The sequence below is a fragment of the Palaemon carinicauda genome, chromosome 8, assembly GCF_036898095.1.
Source record: "Palaemon carinicauda isolate YSFRI2023 chromosome 8, ASM3689809v2, whole genome shotgun sequence".
Classification (NCBI taxonomy): Eukaryota; Metazoa; Arthropoda; class Malacostraca; order Decapoda; family Palaemonidae; genus Palaemon; species Palaemon carinicauda.
The window spans coordinates 124,132,032-124,153,019 of NC_090732.1; the positions used below are offsets into that span (position 1 = coordinate 124,132,032).

The window sequence follows — 20,988 nt, forward strand, 5'->3', positions numbered from 1 at the left end:
TTATTCCTCTCCTAATGTTTGTAATAATCAAATAACTTAAAATATAGCTGCCGGTATTTATATTGGACTCCATGCATGCCAGTAATAAGTGAGATGGCATACCTCTAGAAATCTATTAAACTACAGTTCTAGCTTGGTTCCTTTGCCCGTTATAATATCAAGGGGTGGTGCCTAGTGCCCAGTTCATCCTTGATTGTTTACTATTTATTTGCCCAGATTTATGGGTATTTCAACATTTCATCTTTTTGTGTAGTGAACGTTGGAGTGTGGTTAGCATTCGGACACTAGGCAGTCTGCGTACTACATCTGGCCACAGTCCACAAACCACTACAAGGTGACCTAACAGACTCAACCAACGATGGACCAGTAGATCTTCCCGTCACAGGAAGGGTGATGCTACTTCCCTCAGCCTGTGTACTCTTGTCTGATGGGAAGATTTTCTGTTGGACGAGTCCATTATCATACCGAGGTATACCAGTCTCTGTGAAGGAAGCAATGATGACTTTTCGAGATTTATCAAGATCCCAAGACCTGGACAAAACTCGAGAAGTATGTCTCGGTGACGAAGAAGGATCATCTCCGAGTTTGCCAGAACCAGCCAATTGTCTAAATATGAGGAGACAAATGCTGTTCCTGTGACCCCAAGATGACACTAAGGCGAACACTTTGGTAAAGATCTGAGGTGCTGTCGCGAGACTGAGGCCGAGAACCTTGAACTGGTATATTCTGTCCTTGTGTATGAATCTGAAATACTTCCTTGAAGACGGATGGATTGGGATCTGGAAGCATGCATCCCCGAGATCCAGAGTGCACATGAAGTCCTTAAGTCGAACCGCCTGGATGACCGTGTCTACCGTCTCCATCCTGAACCGAGTCTGTTGAACAATGACTGGTCTCCAGCCTCCGGACGCATTTTTCACTAGAAAAAATTTGATTGTAAAAGCCTGAAGACCCGTCCACAACCTCTTAGAGAGCGCCCTTCTGCAGCATGGTCTGGACTTCGGCCCAGAGGGCTAGCTCTTTTGTGGATCGCTTCACGTGGAAGCGTAAGTGTACTGGATCCCGAGCCAGAAGAGGGAAAGATTGAATGAAAAGGACGCAATACCCTATGGCAACCACTTCAATCGTCCAGGGATCTGGCTCCTGATGCTCTCCACCTATGGAGGAGAGAATCCTTCGACAATTTCCTCCATCTGTTAACAGAACTCTCGATCTCCTCAAGAACTTAAAAAGGGTATCCCTCAAGGATGGAATTCCTTAAACGTGAGACTTCCACCTTCGGGACTTGTTTGTGGAATTTCCCAATGTCGGTACCCCTCCTCTTGAGTATAGAATTCGGCCACAAGTTGACAACGTGGTGCGACAAAAACTTGAATGTTCGGGTACATAACAAAAGGAAAGAATCCAAAGACATCCTTGCGGACTCCTTCAAAAAATCGTGGGAGCGCACCATGTAGCTCAAGGACTCCAACCATAGGTTGAGCCATGAAACAGCCTGCATGGCAAACTTCGCGCCTCTCTCTATGTTGAGGACCTCAACTGCCGAGAGGGAGGCTCTCAAAGCGGAGAGGGTTTGAGTCGGAAGACCCTTCGTCAGAGATTCCACTGGTAGGTCGAAGGACATGGTGGAATGCGGTTCCCCCTCGATCTTATAATACTCCCTTTGTAAATTGAAAGGAAGCGGTAAAGATCGTGAGGAGGAACCTGCCCTCAAGGAACTGGAAGTTCCAGCTATCTGGGCGATAGCCATCCTTATGGCGGCTGTCAGGCCTTTAGACCAAGGCAAGGCTGCACTAGTCTTAGGAAGTTCCTGGGTCTCAAAGATCTCATCGAGAACCATATCCTTCCCTTCCTGGGTGGTGGTACCAGGAGTTGACAGCCTGCTGATGGCCATCATGCAAGAGAGACTTGCCAAAAGTTATGTTCCGACTCTCGTCTCTCTTGTTCTGAGTGAAAGTTTGGACTAACTGCCGACGAAAGATTTTTGTCATCTTATGCAACATGCATAATGAATTAATTGAATGATGGTGCCAAAGAATAATAACTAGATCAGGAATATGACAAATTCATAGATAATTTGTATTTTTCCTAACGATACAAACCTTTAGCTATTTACACTTACATTTACACTAAACATAAAATAGTGTGAAAGTAATAATTATCATTTGGGACAATGACATATTAATTGCTACTAATTGTAAGAAAGTCCTAGATGATGTGAAAATTTCTTTATGTAATAACTTTAAGATAAAAGACCTGAGAAAATTAAATTGTTTTTTGGGTAATGGAATTTATATTTGACGAAGACTGTAATAGAATGAACCAGTGTAATTATCTGATGAGAGATCTAGATAAATTTCAAATGTCAGACTGTAAATCAAAATCTGTACCATTTAATTCAAGTGTAAATAATGAAGTGTTTCTTGATTCAGAAAAGTTAGCGGATGCCAAGCTTTATAGAGAAGTTGTTGGTAGCCTTATTTACGCTATGATGGGAACAAGACCTGATATTTGTTTTATTGTGACTAAGTTATCAAAATATATGTCTAACCCTTCCAAAGCAGATTCTAGTCTAGCAAAATATGCCCTGAGATATTTAAAGGGTACTTTGCATTATGATTTAAAGTTTTCTAAGTCTGACGATGAATTCAAGGCGAGTGTTTTTTGTGATTCTGACAAGGGTTCTTCAAGTGATATAAGAAGTATCACAGGATACTGTTTTCAGTTATATTCTAAAGGTTCTCTTATTTCATGGAAATATGTTATTTTCCTTAGTAAAATAAATTTTTGAATATACTTACCCGATGATCATATAGCTGCATCCCTGCTGCCCGACAGAAAAAATCTACGGGAGGAATACGCCAGCGATCGCTATACAGGTGGGGGTGTACATCAACAGCGCCATCTGTCAAGTAGGTACTCAAGTACTCAATGTCAACAACGAACCAATTTTCTCCTCTGTCCCACTGGTTCTCTATTGGGGAGGAAGGGTGGGTCCTTTAATTTATGATCATCGGGTAAGTATATTCAAAAATTTATTTTACTAAGGAAAATAACATTTTTCAATATCAAACTTACCTGATGATCATATAGCTGATTCACACCCAGGGGGGTGGGTAGAGACCAGCATAACAAGTTGACATTATGAGCTAAGTATTCCGTATTTCATTTTAGCAGTTATTCAAAATAACAAGCATAAAATAAATAAGTACCTGGTAAGGAAGACGACTTGAACAATTACTCTGCCTTTTTAAGTACGTCTTCCTTACTGAGCCTCGCGATCCTCATAGGATGCTGAGCGACTCCTAGGAGCTGAAGTATGAAGGGTTGCAACCCATACTAAAGGTCCTCATCAAAACCTCTAATCTAGGCGCTTCTCAAGAAATGATTTTGACCACCCGCCAAATCAAGTAGGATGCGAAAGGCTTCTTAGCCTTCCGGACAACCCAAAAATATTTCAAGAGAAAGATTAAAAAGGTTCTGGAATTAGGGAATTGTAGTGGTGGAGCCCCCACCACTACTGCACTCGTTGCTACGAATGGTCCCAGAGTGTAGCAGTTCTCGTAAAGAGACTGGACATTCTTAAGATAAAAGACGCGAACACTGATTTGCTTTTCCAATAGGTTGCGTCGAATCTATTTTGCAGAGATCTATTTTGTTTAAAGGTCACGGAAGTTGTGACAGCTCTAACTTCGTGTCTCCTTACCTTCAGCCAAGCTTGGTCTTCCTCATTCAGAAGGGAATGAGCTTCTCGTATTAACAGTCTGATAAAAATAGGATAAAGAATTCTCTGACATAGGCAAAGATGAATTCTTAACTGAACACCATAAAGCTTCAGACGGGCCTCGTAAAGGTTTTAAATAGAACTTAAGAGCTCTTACAGGACATAATACTCTTTCTAGTTCATTTCCAACCATACGATAAGTTTGGAATATCGAACTATATTGGTCAAGGCCGAGAAGGCAGCTCGTGTTTGGCTAGAAAACCAAGATGTAGAACATGTAGCCGTTTCGGATGAGAATCCGATGTTCTTGCTGAAGGCATGAATCTCACTGACTCTTTTAGCTGTGGATAAGCATATCAGGAAAAGAGTCTTAAAGGTGAGATCTTTCAGGGAGGCTGATTGAAGTGGTTCGAACCTGTCTAACATAAGGAATCTTAGAACCACGTCTAAATTCCAACCAGGTGTAACCAAACGACGCTCCTTCGTGGTCTCAAAAGACTTAAGGAGGTCCTGTAGATCTTTATTGTTGGAAAGATCTAAGCCTCTGTGACGGAAGACTGATGCCAACATGCTTCTGTAACCCTTGATAGTGGGAGCTGAAAGAGATCGCTCTTTCCTCAGATATAAGAGGAAGTCAGCTATTTGAGTTACAGAGGTACTGGTCGAGGATACGGATACTGACTTGCACCAGTTTCGGAAGATTTCCCACTTCGATTGGTAGACTCTAAGGGTGGATGTTCTCCTTGCTCTAGCAATCGCTCTGGTTGCCGCCTTCGAAAAACCTCTAGTTCTCGAGAGTCTTTCGATACTCTGAAGGCAGTGAGACGAAGAGCGTGGAGGCCTTGGAGTACCTTCTTTACGCGTGGCAGACGTAGCAGGTCCACCCTTAGGGGGAGAGTTCTGGGAACGTCTACTAGCCATCGAAGTACCTCGGTAAGTTATTCTCTCGCGGGCCAGAGGGAAGCAACTAATGTCAACTTTGTCCCTTCGTGAGAGGCGAATTTCTGCAGTACCTTGTTGACAATCTAGAACGGAGGGAATGCATATAGATCTAGATGAGACCAATCTAGTCGAAAGGCATCTAAAAGAACTACTGCTGGGTCCGGGATAGGTGAGCAAAGTATTGAGAGCCTCTTAGACATCGAGGTTGTGAAGAGATCTATGGTTGGCTGGCCCCAGGTGACCCAAAGTCTCTTGCATACATCCTTGTGGAGGGTCCAATATGTTGGAATTATTGTCCCTTCCTACTGCGACAATCTGCTAAGACATTCAAGTTGCCTTGGAAGAAACTTGTTACTAGTGAAAAGGCTAGACCTGTTGAACAGGAGAGGAGGTCACTTGCAAACTCGTACCATGTCAGAGAGTAGGTCCCTCCTTGCTAGGAGATGTACATCAAAGCAGGGAGTTGTCCGTGTTCACCTCCACTACTTTGCCTTGAAGGAGAGACCTGAAGCTTTTCCAGGTCAGACGTACTGCCAGAAGCTTCTTGCAGTTGAAATGCATTGTCCTTTGACTCGAGTTCCATAATCCCGAGCATTCCCTACCGCCTAAGGTCGCACCCCAGCCTACGTCCGATGCGTCTGAGAAGAGAACGTGGTTGGGAGTCTGAACAGTCAGGGGAAGACCCTATCAAAGGTTGATAAAGTCCTTTCATCAAGTCAGACCAGACTTATCTTCCGGAAACCGGGATCGAGACCGCTTCTAGCGTCTTGTCCTTTTCCAGTGAAGAGCTAGATGAAACCGAAGAGGACGGAGGTGTAGTCTTCCAAGTGACACCAATTGAACCACGGATGACAGTGTCCTAACCAGACTCATCCACAGCCTGACAGGGCCGTGTTCCTTCTTCAGCATCTTCTGGATGGATAGCAGGGCTGGGGGTTGATCGTCTTGTTCAGCCATGTCCTCATCAGAGGGTTCCTCATCCGAAACTGATGAGGAAACGGCAACGGAGTGGGCAACGTCTGACTCGCTGAATCCGGTCGCACTGGTGGATGCGTGACGGAGCCGGACACAAGATCATGGTACTGCTGCACAGTCTGTGAACTGTCAACCATGGGGAAGCGAGGAAGTACAGCGACAACCCGAAACTGTCTAGACTGTCTGGGTTGTGCAGACAACCCCTTATCGGGTTCCTGAGGTTGCCGCACTGCGTCACAACAAGTCACCTCTGCTGGTTGTTGAACGTCTTCCCAGTGACACACTGAACGTCCACAACCACCTCCGAGAGTCGCTTAACGCCAACGTGCGACTGGCAACCCACACTGGGTCGCACCGGTGGAGGAACCATCTCAACTGGCGGACGTGAGTAGGATACCTCAGCGTCAACAGGGCGTACAACCAACCGGTAGGAAGGTTGTTGGCAAGAAGGTTCTTCTCCGTAAAAAAAAAAAACTCTCTATCAAGGACTAAGCTTGGACTGCATGTCTTGCAACAAAGCCCAAGGTCTATGGGAGCAGGTGTGGCAACAGACGGGGTTAGCGACTGAAGCGGAACCATTTACCCTCCCTGGAAGCATGTTATGCTTTAATTAAAGTCCATAGGAGGCTAAGCAGCTTAAGGCTCCTCTCCAAATGACAGAGTCCTCAAGGGAATATCAGAAGGAGGGAGAACAGCACTTTCTCATCTACAGGAACCATGTCCGAGAAAAGCTAGGTTATCTCAGTGAGGGTTTCACTGGTGCATAAGCAGCAGACCAGAAGGCAACGTTATGAAACTGCTTGACAGTCTGTGAACTGTCAAAAACTGACCTGTCAACCACAACAGGTGCGTGAGGACATACAGCACTGGTGTATTAGTAGCACACCAGAAGGCAACGTCATGTAACTGTTTGACAGTCTGTGAGTTGGCAACAACCAAAGCTGTGTGGGGAAGCCTCAACTCCTGACTGACTAGTTTGCTGCGGGCGAGTGGCGGTAACCACAGTGGGTTGCGGAGGCTGACACACCGTGTCAAAACACGGCAGCTTGTGGTAGCTTACGCACGGCAACTGAGTGCTCCGTGTGTCTGTGGGAGTCAGCATGCATCTGGCAGGGTCGACTGCGCATGGGTGGAGGAGCTCTCACAACAAGAGTGTGGGAGCAGGCAGCCATGCCGGGCGCACAACCGTGGCAGGCTGTAGGCCAACGGGTGTATCGTCAACCTTCTCCGCAGTCTGATTGTGGGAGCTGGCAACAACAAAAGCGGAGTGCTGGTGCGTGGGAGGGACTGCCGTGGGTTGCGGAGCATGCCGCATTGCGGCAAAACACGGCAGCTTGACAGCACCCTCCCACTGCTGATGCGGTAGCTCACGCATGTCAACGGAGGGTGCAGCATGAACATGCGTCTGGCAGGATCGATTGCGCATCGGTGGAGCTCTCACAGGAGGAGTGTGGGAGCAGGCAGCCGCAGTATCTGCTGAGCGCACAACCGTGGCAGGTTGTAGGTTAACAGGTGCAGTGTCAACCTTCTCAGCACGATACTCCTGCATGAAGGAAGCAAGCTGAGACTGCATATCTGCAGCATGGACCACTAGGGTCTATAAAAGACGGCAACAAACGGAGCTACTGTCCGTTGTGACTGAGGGTCTAAAACAGTTGGTGCAGCAACAGACGGAGTTACTGCCTGTTGCGGTACCACCTTGCCTCTCTCGGAAGGTGTGCAGTCGTCGGATGACTGCAGCGAGTCCGGACTGACCCAGTGGCTACACCTAGGCCGTTGGACTTGCGCGGAAGGGACCGACTTGCACTTAAAAAAGCTGCAAGATTTGGTCCATAGTTTCTGCGAGAAACCTCTTCCGCAGACGAGGAATAAATGGGCTCTCTCGTCTTTGTGTGGGTGGGGTGATCACGTCGGCAACGTGTGTAGATACACCCGAAACCACGGAGGGAAACGTCTGTTCGTCGATCAAGGCCTGTGGAACCCATAAGTCCTTCGACATTACTTCTCCCCTGGGCTTGGGAGCTTGTAAGAGGTATCGGACTAGGTGAACCACTGGCACGAACAGACGAACCCTCGAACGCAACACTGTAACACTTTGCGCATATCACTTTATCACTTTTGATTTTCTGTTAGCACTTATTTCACTGAAATCGAAACTTTAACTGATTTCTATCTGAAACACGCAATCCTATCCTTCATTAAAAGGTAGTAATTGCGAAAACAGTATTACAATGCAACAGAAAAACATAATTAAAGATAAAGAATTCAGTGGCTGGAAAAGAGACTAAACACTAGATCAAATAAACTACGTTTAAAATCTCTCACCGCATAAAGCCTGGGAACAAGAATAAAACTCTAGAAACGTTTTACCTTCTTCCCCTACAGCGACTAGGGAGAAGAGTAAAAAACGAGAACAACGTTACCCGCTTGAACGAAACGTTTATTCTCCTCTCTCTCCCTCCGTCTCTATCTCTCTCTCTCTTCTCTCTTGACTTAGAACCTGAGAGAAGAGCCCAATTATATATCGTTAAAACATATTATTTGATAAAGGAAAAAACTGAAAGGTTTCCCAAATAAAAAGTTCCTTTATTTAGAATTTAAACCATTTAAGCTAAGAAAGAATGAACGAAACGCTAGAATCGGTTTACTCTTACTGCAACGTGAAACCGTGAAATACTCTCTCTCTATCGTAACGATAGAGCGCATGTTGAACGTTCTGAACGTCAACAACTGCGGAGACTAAACTAAACGTTAGTTCATCTTTGAAAACAGTACGAGACTATCAAAGAAATTCTTTCATAAAACATTAAAATTAAAAAAGTATTAAATTCTTAAAAGGTAAATACGATATGACGGGCTCAATGTTAATTAACTTCGGTTCCAAGTAAGGACCGCCTACTATTAGGAAAGGTCGCATATAAACAAACATAAAAATTAATTTTTATAAGTTTATAATAAATGGAAAGTTAATTGAAGAGGCCTATAAAGGCGGAGAGATATAAAATAAATAGATCTATAACTTGTTAAGCAAAATTACCAAAAACCTAAACACACTTCCGTCTAAGGGAAGGGTCGGCCATTTAAAAGTGAAAGTGAGTCCATACTCTCTTCGTCACCAACACTTCCGTCTAAGGGAAGGGTCGGCCATTTAAAAGTGAAAGAGAGTCCATACTCTCTTCGTCACCATAATTAAATCTATCCAAAACGAGTTCAAGTTTTGAAATGAAGATAAAACCCTGCATAGCGAAAGCTCAAAACTGGAATAGTGTACTTCACCAAATCGTTGTGAAAACAAATCCAGTTAGGGACGGCGTATTTAGTAGGTCTTGCCTGTGGCACGACAGAGGGAAAATTGGTTCGTTGTTGACATCGAGTACTTGAGTACCTACTTGACAGATGGCGCTGTTGATGTACACCCCCACCTGTATAGCGATCGCTGGCGTATTCCTCCCGTAGATTTTTTCTGTCGGGCAGCAGGGATGCAGCTATATGATCATCGGGTAAGTTTGATATTGAAAACTAAGAAACAAAGAATTGTACCAATGCCATCTTGTAAAGCAAAGTATGTATCCTTAACTTGTGCTATCCAGGAGGCATGGTTTTTAAATCAATTATTTATTTATAAGCTAGGATGTAATAAGCAACCAACTGTTTTGCATGCTGATAACCAAGGAAATAGCATTGTCTAAGAATCTAGTACACCATCAAAGATCTAAACACATAGATATACATTATCATTATATAAGATCTGAAATTCACTGTTGTATGTTCCTTCAAAAGACAACAATTCAGATATATTCACAAAGCCAATTACCAAACAAAAGTTGTGCAAGTTTTCTTTTATAAGCGGTTAATCTTGAGTTTAAGTGGGGGTGTTGAGTAATAAACTCAAAATGTATAATTCTATACATATTTATTCAAGTTTACCATTCATTTACATTACACTATCTGTGTTTTGCCACTAGCAACTTGTTGGTAAAAGTTATGACTACAGTTGTTGTTCCGTGAAGAGTAAGCATTAAAATGGCGTTGTAGCCTGTGAAGTTATTATCAGCACTTTACTCAGGCATCCTCCCATATCTTGCCCATTTTTTATGCAGTCATGCTACCTTCGTCTCAACAATTAGCAATCTCTAGTCATAACTTCTTTCTTTGTCACATGACGTTCTCTTGGCCACTCTCCTACCCCCATAGTTCCTATACAAGCTCTACTCCTTTTAATACTAGCTACTCCGCCCTAACTATGTCACACATTTGAAAAAGTCCTCTGATTTGTATTTAGGAAAGATGTCCATATTAATGGCATTCAAAACAAGTGAACGTTTACCTTTTGGAGGAAATAAGAAGTTTTACAGGTGTGTTTACAGGTATTTTGAACAGTTTTTGATGCCGTTAATCGTAGGAATTGTGTGTTTTCCAAGTCTAATGGACGGGTTAAATTAAGAAATATATCTGAAAACCTAGTTTCAAAAGTAAAGCCTGTTTGGAAACAAACACAAGGTTAATGTTTAATCTTAGGGTTATAAAGGATATGGCAGTCTAAGGGGTCGCAGCAAGTAGCTAAGGATACAGCAGTCTAAGGGGGTCTCAGTAAGTAGCTAAGGAGACAGCAGTCTAAGGGGGTCTCAGTAAGTAGTTAAGGATATGGCCCTTAGGTTAGTTTAGTTGGTGGTCTTGTGTTTGTTTCTATTTCAAAATTTTTTAGTCATAACTCCCCCAAATAATTTGCATCAGGACAGTTCAAAGTACCAATAAATACACCCGAAACATTTGTCATCAGGAATATTGAATTACAGTAAATAATTATCGGATTTAGGATACAATTATATATATTTTCTACCTTAAACAGTGCGTTTTGAACCAATTTGACCTTTATTTTTGTCACCAGTGATTAGTTTTAAATATGGGACCCCACTCCCAGTAAACAACAACATTCACTTGGTCTTTACTCTGCAGTGGCTCGCGAGTAGCTTGGCACCAAAATCCGGTGTTGATTGAAGTAATCTTATCGATTTATGTCTATATGTACGTTATAAATACTAACCAAGCGAGGTTCTGAAGTTTAGTAATACCATTGAACGGTATGAAAGATGTTTAATGACATAAATCTATGTTTCTGGCAAATAAATAATGAAATATGAACGTAAACAAACATCATCGAACGTTTACCGCACGTTACACAGTAGGGTTAGAGTCCAGTTTTAACCTTGTGAAAATAAACTTTGAATCTCTACACCTGGGGATTACCTTAAACAATAAGTACACACCTTCTAATGCCACATTCAGCTACGTAATCCGAAGGCGGCTATGAATGAAACCACATTGATCACTTGATATTAGATAACTTGACGCAGTTATACTTTAACTTCTGGTTTTGGATTTATGCATTTTCTGCCGTTGGGCGGAGGGATTTGTCTCTTCATCGGCTCTTCTTAACCTTAAGCGTTCTTTTTTTTCTTTCAGTTTATTTTCCCTTTTTCGAAGACAAAATTACTTAAAGAATGTTTCAATAAGTTTCAACTAGCCTAAACCTTACTGGGGCTTAATGCCGGAAACGGGCCACTTGAGAATAGTATTGAAACATTTTTTTTTAAAGAGACAGCATGAAAGGTTTCATGCAAGGAAAAATCAGCTCTAAGCAGAAAGATATAAACAAGAAAAGAATAAAGCAAATTCTATGGCAAAACTGGCTGAGATTATTTCAGAAAAGATACTCTCAAAGGACATTAAATGAAATCCCGAGCAAATTTTATGCTTGGCGAGATGCAGGATAAACTTTGGAGAATGTGATGAGAGTAATAAAAAGAAACGGGTTGATGACAAGGAATAATGTTGAAACGGCTAATGAACTAAATCAAGCATTTCAAAAAGTCTTTGATAATTAATTATTTGAACGTACCAGTTTTTGGTTATAAATATAATTGACCTACCTTAGAAAACATAGAAGTTGATTTAGATACTGTTTCAGGGCTACTTGAGAAGATCAACGTTAACAAATGGAATCCAATCCAAATCTTTTAAACGAATGCCATATTGAGTTATTATAGTTCCAGTAACGGTTATAATAAAAAGACTCATTAGAAGCAGGCATATTACTCGTCTCAAGGAAAACTGAAAAGATTTGTATTACTGTATAGGCAATATGCTGGATCCTCTCAATTACTGATCAATATCCCTAACATGTAGGCTACAGTATGTAAAATATGTGAGGTGAAGTTGATAGTATATTTACTTGAATATCCTTTGTGGAAGGCACAATAATTTAGGGAGTAAGCGTAGTGCTGTTACAAATCTCTTAACATTACTAAAAACCTCAAGTACATGAAAGAAATTTATTGTGATCAGGAAGAGAAAAAGAGACAAGTACGAGTAAAGGAGACATAGCGAAAATAAATACATGGGCTATAATCAGCCTTTACAGCACAAAGAAGAGTGATAGACAATTTTAGTGTATTAGGCTACTGTGTTCAAGAGCTATATACAGAAGAAAAACTCCACTATACGTAGTATCGATACACTCAATAAGAATCTAATTCAGTAGACTGAAATAAGTAAGAGATGTCATCGTAAAATATGTATTGGACTATAAGTGGAGGTACAAAATATAGTAGCCAAATATATATAATAATGAGGCCACAACATAAAAATGGAAGATTGGTAGGTAGTAGGTTGGACAGGGCACTAGCCACCGGGTGAAATACTACCGCAATAGAGTTATTTAGTCTTTTGACTTGCCAGACAGTACTACATTGGATACTTCTCCCTGGTTACAGCTCTTTTCTTTTCATTTACCTACACAGACACCTAATAGTCTGGCTTCTTCTTTCCACATACCCCTCTGTCCTCATACACCTAACAACACTGAGGTTACCAAATAATTCTTCTTCGGTCAATCGGTTAACTACTGCACTGTAATTGATCATTAGCTATTTTTCTCTTGAAATATGTATTTAAATGTTGTTACTGTTCTTAAAATATTCTATTTTGATTGTTTATTACTTCGCTTTCTTTCCATTCCTCACTGGGTTATTTTTCCATGTTGGAACCTTTGGGCTTATAGCATCTTGCTTTTCCAGCTAGGGCTGTAGCTTAGCTTGTAATAATAATAATAATAATAATAATAATAATAATAATAATAATAATAATAATAATAATAATAATAATAATAACTATGACCCCAAATATAGACGAACCTAACTGTCCTTCTGCTGGTGATGATACCTTGAATAATTTTGTATACGACTAACATGTTAATGTAATGCACGTATCAACAGAGGAACTGTCGATATTAACTTCACTTTTTTTCCGCAAGAGGATCTACTAACTTGGAAAATAAGTATGACAATTATGACAAATATCTGGGATGAATATGAATATATATCGTTCTCTGACAATTTATATTCCTTCCCTCTTCCAGCATCGACAAATAAAATTCTCTTTGAAGAAATACATCCTTGCCCCATGTAGAATAGCAAGCATAGTGAAGATTACGGAGGTTATAAGAGTGTCACGACAGAGATGGTGTGAGCACGTGTTGAAAATGGATGGTTGATTGGGAGTGAGGAGGGCTTGGGAGGAACCTTGTTCGAGAGAAAAGATCGAGGGGGAGCCAGAGAATAAGATGGCGGGATAAGGTGAAGGATGATATGGAGAGAAGAGGTTTGGTAGAAGAGGATGCCAATGATAGAAGGCATTGGAGAGGGGGCATCAGGCAACCGACCCCTTAACCCCTAGACATGCCATAGTCAACAAACTCTTTTCGTCAATGTTTCCGACTCTGAGACAAAGGAAATCTAATCAATTATTTGCTTATTAGGCATAACTGTAACTGTAAACAAATATATTGCTTCCATTCCCCGGTTATTTTCGGAAACATTATGCTAAGCGTAATTCCAACATCTTGAATACCATATCCAAATTTACGAAAGATGCAATCTACTGAGGTAGATTATTTGGAAATAACTGTCATACAACTTATAGCGTCTATCTAACGATTTCAGTAGATAGCAATACGTAGTGTACACGACCCGATAAAAATGACGGCTAAATAAGTAGTTAGGAATGCACATACAGATTCAACAGTTCCCACCCCTCACCCTTTTCTAACTACAATACGGCAATTTCCGAGTATACGGTCACTCATATAAATTGATGGATGTCCGGGTGTTTGAGAGATTTCCATTTCACCCCTTTCTGGACGACAGGTGTCTGGGAGTGCGAGACCAGTCGAATATTGAACTACCTAACTCTGCTGTAGTAATTGTTAACTTTTACGAGTATGTTATTGATCTGTTTTTTTTTTTTCATGTAGATATATATTACAGAGGTTCTGTTCTTTCCTTCTCTTCTGCCCTGTTGTTTTTCTCTCGCCTTTCTATTTGTAGTCAGGGTGAATTAGATGGGATGGTGGATCAGTCCAGAAATAATTAGCAACAAAAAGTATTTCATGACAGTAGATGGAGAATTTTGTAACATACCATAAAAAAACCTCCCTCTGGATCTTATTTTTTTTTTCCAAAGACTCATTAAAAAAAAAATGCTAAGATGTATGATTTTTCCCTTTTACAAAATTGGATTAGATGGGCACTGCTAGTCTTCTGTTATAAAGCTTGACTCTCTGAAGAAGGATTGTTCATTAAACTATTCCATTGGAAGCCTAATTTTATTTGCACAGGCTCACATTGTTAGCAGTTGTCTGTGTCATTTAGACCATTATGCCAAATGCTAGGATCATTGAGGGTCATTCCACACTACTTACACCAACCCTAGAAATAATTTTTGATATCCTGAAATTCAATTATCTAACGCCACGATCGAAATCAATGGGACTTGAACCCGGTTGTGCCAAGCAGTACACAGAAATTAAATCCCATTGTTAGTAATATTGATAGTAATGGCAAAGGACTTTCCGGGCATGGTGAAATGATGTATTTTTGGGGATTAATTTAATAAACTAAACATGTCAGAGTCAAGCTCTTGGGAGGAATGTATTGTATAGGCTGAGGATTGGCCATAGTCGGCCAAAGCACAAAATCTTTTCGTTTTTTTCTTCTTTTGAGCGATATTCATGCACAGTTTAAAAGTACTTCAAGTTTTGCTTATTATAATTTTTACTTCTTTGCTTGCGTTATCATTCAGTTGAATTTATAGCTATTATTATTATTATTATTATTATTATTATTATTATTATTATTGCAGTTGTAGTCAATTACTTATCTTTTCAAAGTATTTGGTATCAATTTTCACCAACAGATTTCAGTTATGTTTAATTAATGATAATTTTTATTCATCCTCTTTTTTTTTTAAATACTTTGGTAATCATTATTTGATGCTTCTACTGATAGTGGAGAAGATATCAGAAAATTTTCCGGAGAATCTTCCATTTCCGGAACCAGACACCAAAATTAGCACACAGACTCGTCGGGGATTGCTCTTTTTTAATAAAAAGGATGCTATTGAATTTACAGAAATATTGCATTTCGCAATAAGATGGCAAAGACTTGCCTTTTCTGAATGCTCTCAATGTCAAATCATACATTTTTTTTTTTTACTGCGTAGAATCCGAATTTAGAAATATGTACTTACCCATTTCCTATATAAGCTATAAAAACTTTAACAAAACAAGAGGAAGAGAAACTAGATAGAACAGTGTGCTCGAGTGTACCCTCAAGCAAGAGAACTCTAACCCAAGACAGTGGAAGACCATGGTACAGAGGCTATGGCACTACCCAAGACTAGAGAACAATGGTTTGATTTTGGAGTGTCCTTCTCCTAGAAGAGCTGCTTACCATAGCTAAAGAGTTTCTTCTACCCCTACCAAGAGGAAAGTAGCCACTGAACAATTACATTGCAGTATTTAACCCCTTGGATGAAGAAGAATTATTTGGTAATCTCAGTGTTGTCAGGTGTATGAAGTCAGGGGAGAATCTGTAAAGAATAGGCCAGACTATTCGGTGTCTGTGTGGGCAAAGGGAAAGTAAACCGTAACTAGAGAGAAGGATCCAATATAGTACTGTCTGGCCAGTCAAAGGACTCCATAACTCTCTAGCGGTAGTATCTCAACGGGCGGCTGGTGCCCTGACCAACCTACTACCTATATATATATATATATATATATATATATATATATATATATATATATATATATATATATATATATATATATATATATATAGTTTGCCCAAGTATATTATACATAGAAAATAATGGCGTCATTTGAAAAATGAAATTATTTATTACCTGATTCTTTAATATCTTTAGACATTTTCGTCTTTTGAGATTTACTGAGGATTTAGTTAGACCCAACTTGTGAAGGTTTAAATGCTGTTTGCCCCTCCTTGCCTTATTGTTATATGGCACTTCTAATTTTATAATTCTTATGAAGCCTATAGGCCTAGAATCAAAATGAAGAAGAGACTGTGGAGAAATTTCACAAATCGTAACTTTATGCCCAGATAGACACCTTTCATAAATGACAAGATTTGATGCAAATATTTATTGTTGCTACCAGACATATAGCCATACCCTAGTATGTGTTAAAGACAAGACGACAGAGCCATATTATTATTATTATTATTATTATTATTATTATTATTATTATTATTATTATTATTGTTGTTGTTGTTGTTGTTGTTGTTGTTGCTGTTGCTGTTATTCGAGATACGTTGCTATTGTAGAATCTGCCCATTATAGGTGTGGGGGAATATGTCTGACCCGATTATAGCTTTCCCTTCGTAAATTAAAGTTGGATAATATAGGTAGATTTAATTGTATTTTTGGTACCGAAGATAACACACCACTTCGCTTATTTACTTATTCATTTATCATTTATCATGATGTCACCATGATTGTTTAACTTGTATGTTGATGGAGTGGTGAGAGAGGTGAATGCTCGAGTGCTTGGACGAGGATTAAAACTGGTAGGCGAGAATGACCATGAATGGGAGGTAAATCAGTTGTTGTTTGCGGATGATACTGTACTGGTAGCAGACACAGAAGAGAAGCTTGACCGACTAGTGACAGAATTTGGAAGGGTGTGTGAGAGAAGGAAGTTGAGAGTTAATGTGGGTAAGAGTAAGGTTATGAGATGTACGAGAAGGGAAGGTGGTGCAAGGTTGAAGGTCATGTTGAATGGAGAGTTACTTGAGGAGGTGGATCAGTTTAAGTACTTGGGGTCTGTTGTTGCAGCAAATGGTGGAGTGGAAGCAGATGTACGTCAGAGAGTGAATGAAGGTTGCAAAGTGTTGGGGGCAGTTAAGGGAGTAGTAAAAAATAGAGGGTTGGGCATGAATGTAAAGAGAGTTCTATATGAGAAAGTGATTGTACCAACTGTGATGTATGGATCGGAGTTGTGGGGAATGAAAGTGACGGAGAGACAGAAATTGAATGTGTTTGAGATGAAGTGTCTAAGGAGTATGGCTGGTGTATCTCGAGTAGATAGGGTTAGGAACGAAGTGGTGAGGGAGAGAACGGGTGTAAGAAATGAGTTAGCGGCTAGAGTGGATATGAATGTGTTGAGGTGGTTTGGCCATGTTGAGAGAATGGAAAATGGTTGTCTGCTAAAGAAGGTGATGAATGCAAGAGTTGATGGGAGAAGTACAAGAGGAAGGCCAAGGTTTGGGTGGATGGATGGTGTGAAGAAAGCTCTGGGTGATAGGAGGATAGATGTGAGAGAGGCAAGAGAGCGTGCTAGAAATAGGAATGAATGGAGAGTGATTGTGACGCAGTTCCAGTAGGCCCTGCTGCTTCCTCCGGTGCCTTAGATGACCGCGGAGGTAGCAGCAGTAGGGGATTCAGCATTATGAAGCTTCATCTGTGGTGGAAATGTGGGAGGTTGGGCTGTGGCACCCTAGCAGTACCAGCTGAACTCGGTTGAGTCCCTGGTTAGGCTGAAGGAACGTAGAGAGTAGAGGTCCCCTTTATTTGTTATGTTTCATTGTTGGTGTCGGCTACCCCCCAAAATTGGGGGAAGTGCCTGGGTATATGTATGTATGTATGTACTTCTCCCTTAATATACTCCTCAAGAGATTAGACCTATATAGGCAGCGCTGACTGTTACCTAAGCTTTGGCTTGAAATAATTTATTGCAAGTTTCGAAACCACGACCCTAACTACCTTTTGCTTCATACACAAAACGACATAAGCAAAATCAAGTACTAACTTCGAATTGATAACCCAAATGCATAGATGGTTATTATTATTAGACAACAGGACTAAGCTTAGATTATTTTCCCTCTTGAAGCCCTCTTTCCCACTCCGACTATCTACAGACACAGTTCCAGGAATAGTCTCACGGAATCAAGGTGTTCAGAGGGATTCGAGTTTCATTAATGTATTACTTTTTTTTTCTTCTGAAATATCATTGTAGCACAATTGTTTTAACTATCTAATATTTTTTCAATAATAAAATTTTTCATAATAGTTGAGCAACTTTGTGCATTCATATACATGTTTACAAAGTGAAATATAAGATTTATTACTAAGTGATAAGTTATGTTCAATGCTGTCCAATGCAATAATAAATAAATAGCAACAGTCTGGCTGCATACTGTAGACGGGAATCCCCCCCCCCAACCTCGTGGCCTTTATTAGTAGAGGAAGAGAAGAAGGAAAAGGATAAGAAAGGGTTACTAATGAGAGAGAGAGAGAGAGAGAGAGAGAGAGAGAGAGAGAGAGAGAGAGAGAGAGAGAGAGAGAGAGAGAAGGAAGAGGAGAATTCAACACCAGACCAAAAAAAGCCTGTTGCTGTTTTGCTGGATAACCGGGGGACGTCAGTGGCAGGATACTATCTTTCTATCCTGTCTGTCTCGGAACCCCAAACCGAGAGGTAGTCCTGAATCGGAAGACACCTAAGAGGAAGGATCCTCAACGGAGTCGATTTCTTAGGGCTTGACCCGACCCAGGACTCTCGGAAAACCCGAGTCTCTTTACTTCAGGTTATCCAGGACGATACAGACATCACTGCCATTAGTTGTCGGAAAATATTCTCTATTTAAGAAGACTCAAACATTTTATGCAAAGTTTATAGATTTGTTGATAAATTCATATTTTCATAAAGTTTGATAATTAAGAATTTAGTTGCCTTTCATCATAATCATCATTATAGCTATTTATGAATTTTGAATATTCTACTAGCAAATAGATCAGTATTTTGATGGCCATTGGTAGGCACCCATTGATACTATTGCCAAAGTTATTGGGTACTGTCAGATCCCTCTCTGGATAAAGCACATTTTCCCTTTACTTAATTTTCGAGTCAACACAATATGAATCTCTTTATTAACTTTTAAAGGACAAAACTGGATAACACTATTCCTATTTAAATATGATTTCAAAAAAATAGTTTACTTATAAAATCATTGATTAAAATTTTGTTTTAATGTACTGTACAAAAGAGGAAAATCAAATAAATAGATTCGAAGAGTAGACTCGAGAGGCCGACCCTGTTATACAATGGGAATAATGAGGTTGAAAGATGCAGACAGTTACTGGAATTGCTAAACTCTTCTAGAGTCGATGCTTTGCAATGAGAGTATAGCTGTTAGGAACCTTGTTTTCAATTATGACTCAGCAATAGCTTATTAGGAAACAGCGGGTTCTCTGGCGTGTTGCAAGAAGTCTTAAACGATTAAAACATATTATTTACAAGAACAATATCAAGTCGACCTTTCAGGGGTCGGAAGTTTAGTCTGAACACTGTGTCACTGAGATGTGCTCTAAAGATAAAAGACTTTTCACCCTCAAATTCAATACTCCGTATTTATTAGGCCTATAAACATTTCCATTCCTTAACCTGAATATCCAGCCTAGAATTTCCATCGAACAGTCACAAATAGTTTCCAAGATTTCACTATAACTATTGTTTGTTCGTAATTAAGACTGTCTAAGGTCCAAACAATATCAGTAGACCATGTTTGATAAAATTCTTTGGAAACTTCAATTTTACAGCATGTGATGTATGAAGTAGGAGATGATGAAAGGAGAAGTATTGATTTAAAAGCTCAAGATAGAGACGGCTGGCGAAATGTAACCGGGGCCGTTAGGGTCAATAGGCCTAGGAAAAGATGATGACCATATATATAATGAATTTTAATTCAAACTCTTTAAAATATCAAAATATTAAAACTGGTCAGTTTAATTCATGAAAAGTAACTCATCAAAATAGTTTCTCTTAATTATTTTTTTTCTCTTGGAATCTGAAGTTGTCTAAATTTTCTGGGAACTTGCGTAATCGTTTGTACAATGAAAATGATCATATTTGCTGCTACTGAAGAAACACAAGAAGAATATAAATGCTTGATTTTAGAATACTGCACAAAAAGCAACGATGTGCCGGTAATGTCAGGTAGGCCTACAATGCAAGGCTCTATAGCTGCAGAAGCTGTGATGTCATATACTGTAGGCGTACTTTGCAACGCTTAAAACATGTAAATGCAGAAGCTATAATGTCAGATATGCCTACAATGCAACCCTTAAAACATGTAGATGCAGAGCTGTAATGTCATATAGGCCTACAATTCAACGTTGAAAACATGTAGATGCAGAAGCTATAATGTCAGATATGCCTACAATGCAACGTTTAAAACATATTGATGTATTGTAGAAGCCATGACTCCGTTTTCTCTCTCTTTCCTCGGATGTTCTAATGGTATTTCTTTTAAAAATGAGTATGTTTTTCACCTAAATGAAAACTAACTATGCAGCAAATGTAAATTAAGATAATCTGCCTTTAGGAGATATGGTTATTGTGACAGACTAAAAGAAAAATGGCATCTCATCCGTCTGGGACTTTGACACCACGAAGGAAACGCTATCTCTTCATAGTGATTTTCTTTTTTTTTTTTTTTTTTTTTTTTTTTTTTTTTTTTTTGTAACTGATTGATAAAGCCAAGGTCTTAGTAAGGTCTACAGATCTTAGTTAAGTAAAAATTTTGTTTGATACTGGAGGATCATCGGTGCCATGATGGTTGAGGAGGCTCTAGAGGTGGTGCTTTTGCTTTTCTATCCTCACTGAATATGCAGCATATTCAAAATTCATAAATAGCTATAATGATGATTATTATGAAAGGCAACTTAATTCTTAATTATCAAACTTTATAGAAAAAATATGAATTTATCAACAAATCTGTAAACTTTACATAAAATGTTTGAGTCTTCTTAAATGGAGAATATTTTCCGGGAAGTACTGGCAGTGATATCTGTATCGTCCTGGATAACCTGAAGTAAAGAGACTCGGGTTTTCCGAGAGTCCTGGGTCGGGTCAAGCCCTAAGAAATCGACTCCGTTGAGGATCCTTCCTCTTAGGTGTCTTCCGATTCAGGACTACCTCTCGGTTTGGGGTTCCGAGA

At 40.0% G+C, this 20,988-nt stretch overlaps 2 protein-coding genes across 10 annotated transcripts in view; one reads left to right on the forward strand and one right to left on the reverse strand.

The window, feature by feature from the left end:
• Positions 1–20,988, reverse strand: part of LOC137645872 (zinc finger protein 585A-like) — a 220,580-nt gene that overhangs the window by 57,005 nt on the left and 142,587 nt on the right. For 2 of the 9 annotated variants that reach the window (XM_068378871.1, XM_068378876.1), the window contains exon 1: positions 10,909–11,067. The exons of 2 other annotated variants lie outside the window; for them this stretch is intronic. The gene's annotated coding sequence lies outside the window, so the exon portion shown is untranslated. Of the gene's footprint in view, positions 1–10,481; positions 10,614–10,685; positions 10,710–10,888; positions 11,068–20,988 lie in introns of those variants that run through there. 5 more of the 9 variants (XM_068378873.1, XM_068378878.1, XM_068378874.1 and 2 more) reach the window with 3 other exon arrangements.
• LOC137645432 (uncharacterized) lies at positions 2,285–2,791 on the forward strand. Its single transcript, XM_068378240.1, has one exon. The coding sequence runs from the start codon at positions 2,285–2,287 to the stop codon at positions 2,789–2,791; it is 507 nt and encodes a 168-aa protein (XP_068234341.1).

Bases quoted from the DNA above. Each gene is read 5' to 3' on its own strand.
- LOC137645432 (XM_068378240.1), top strand. From the start codon at position 2,285: ATGGAATTTATATTTGACGAAGACTGTAATAGAATGAACCAGTGTAAT.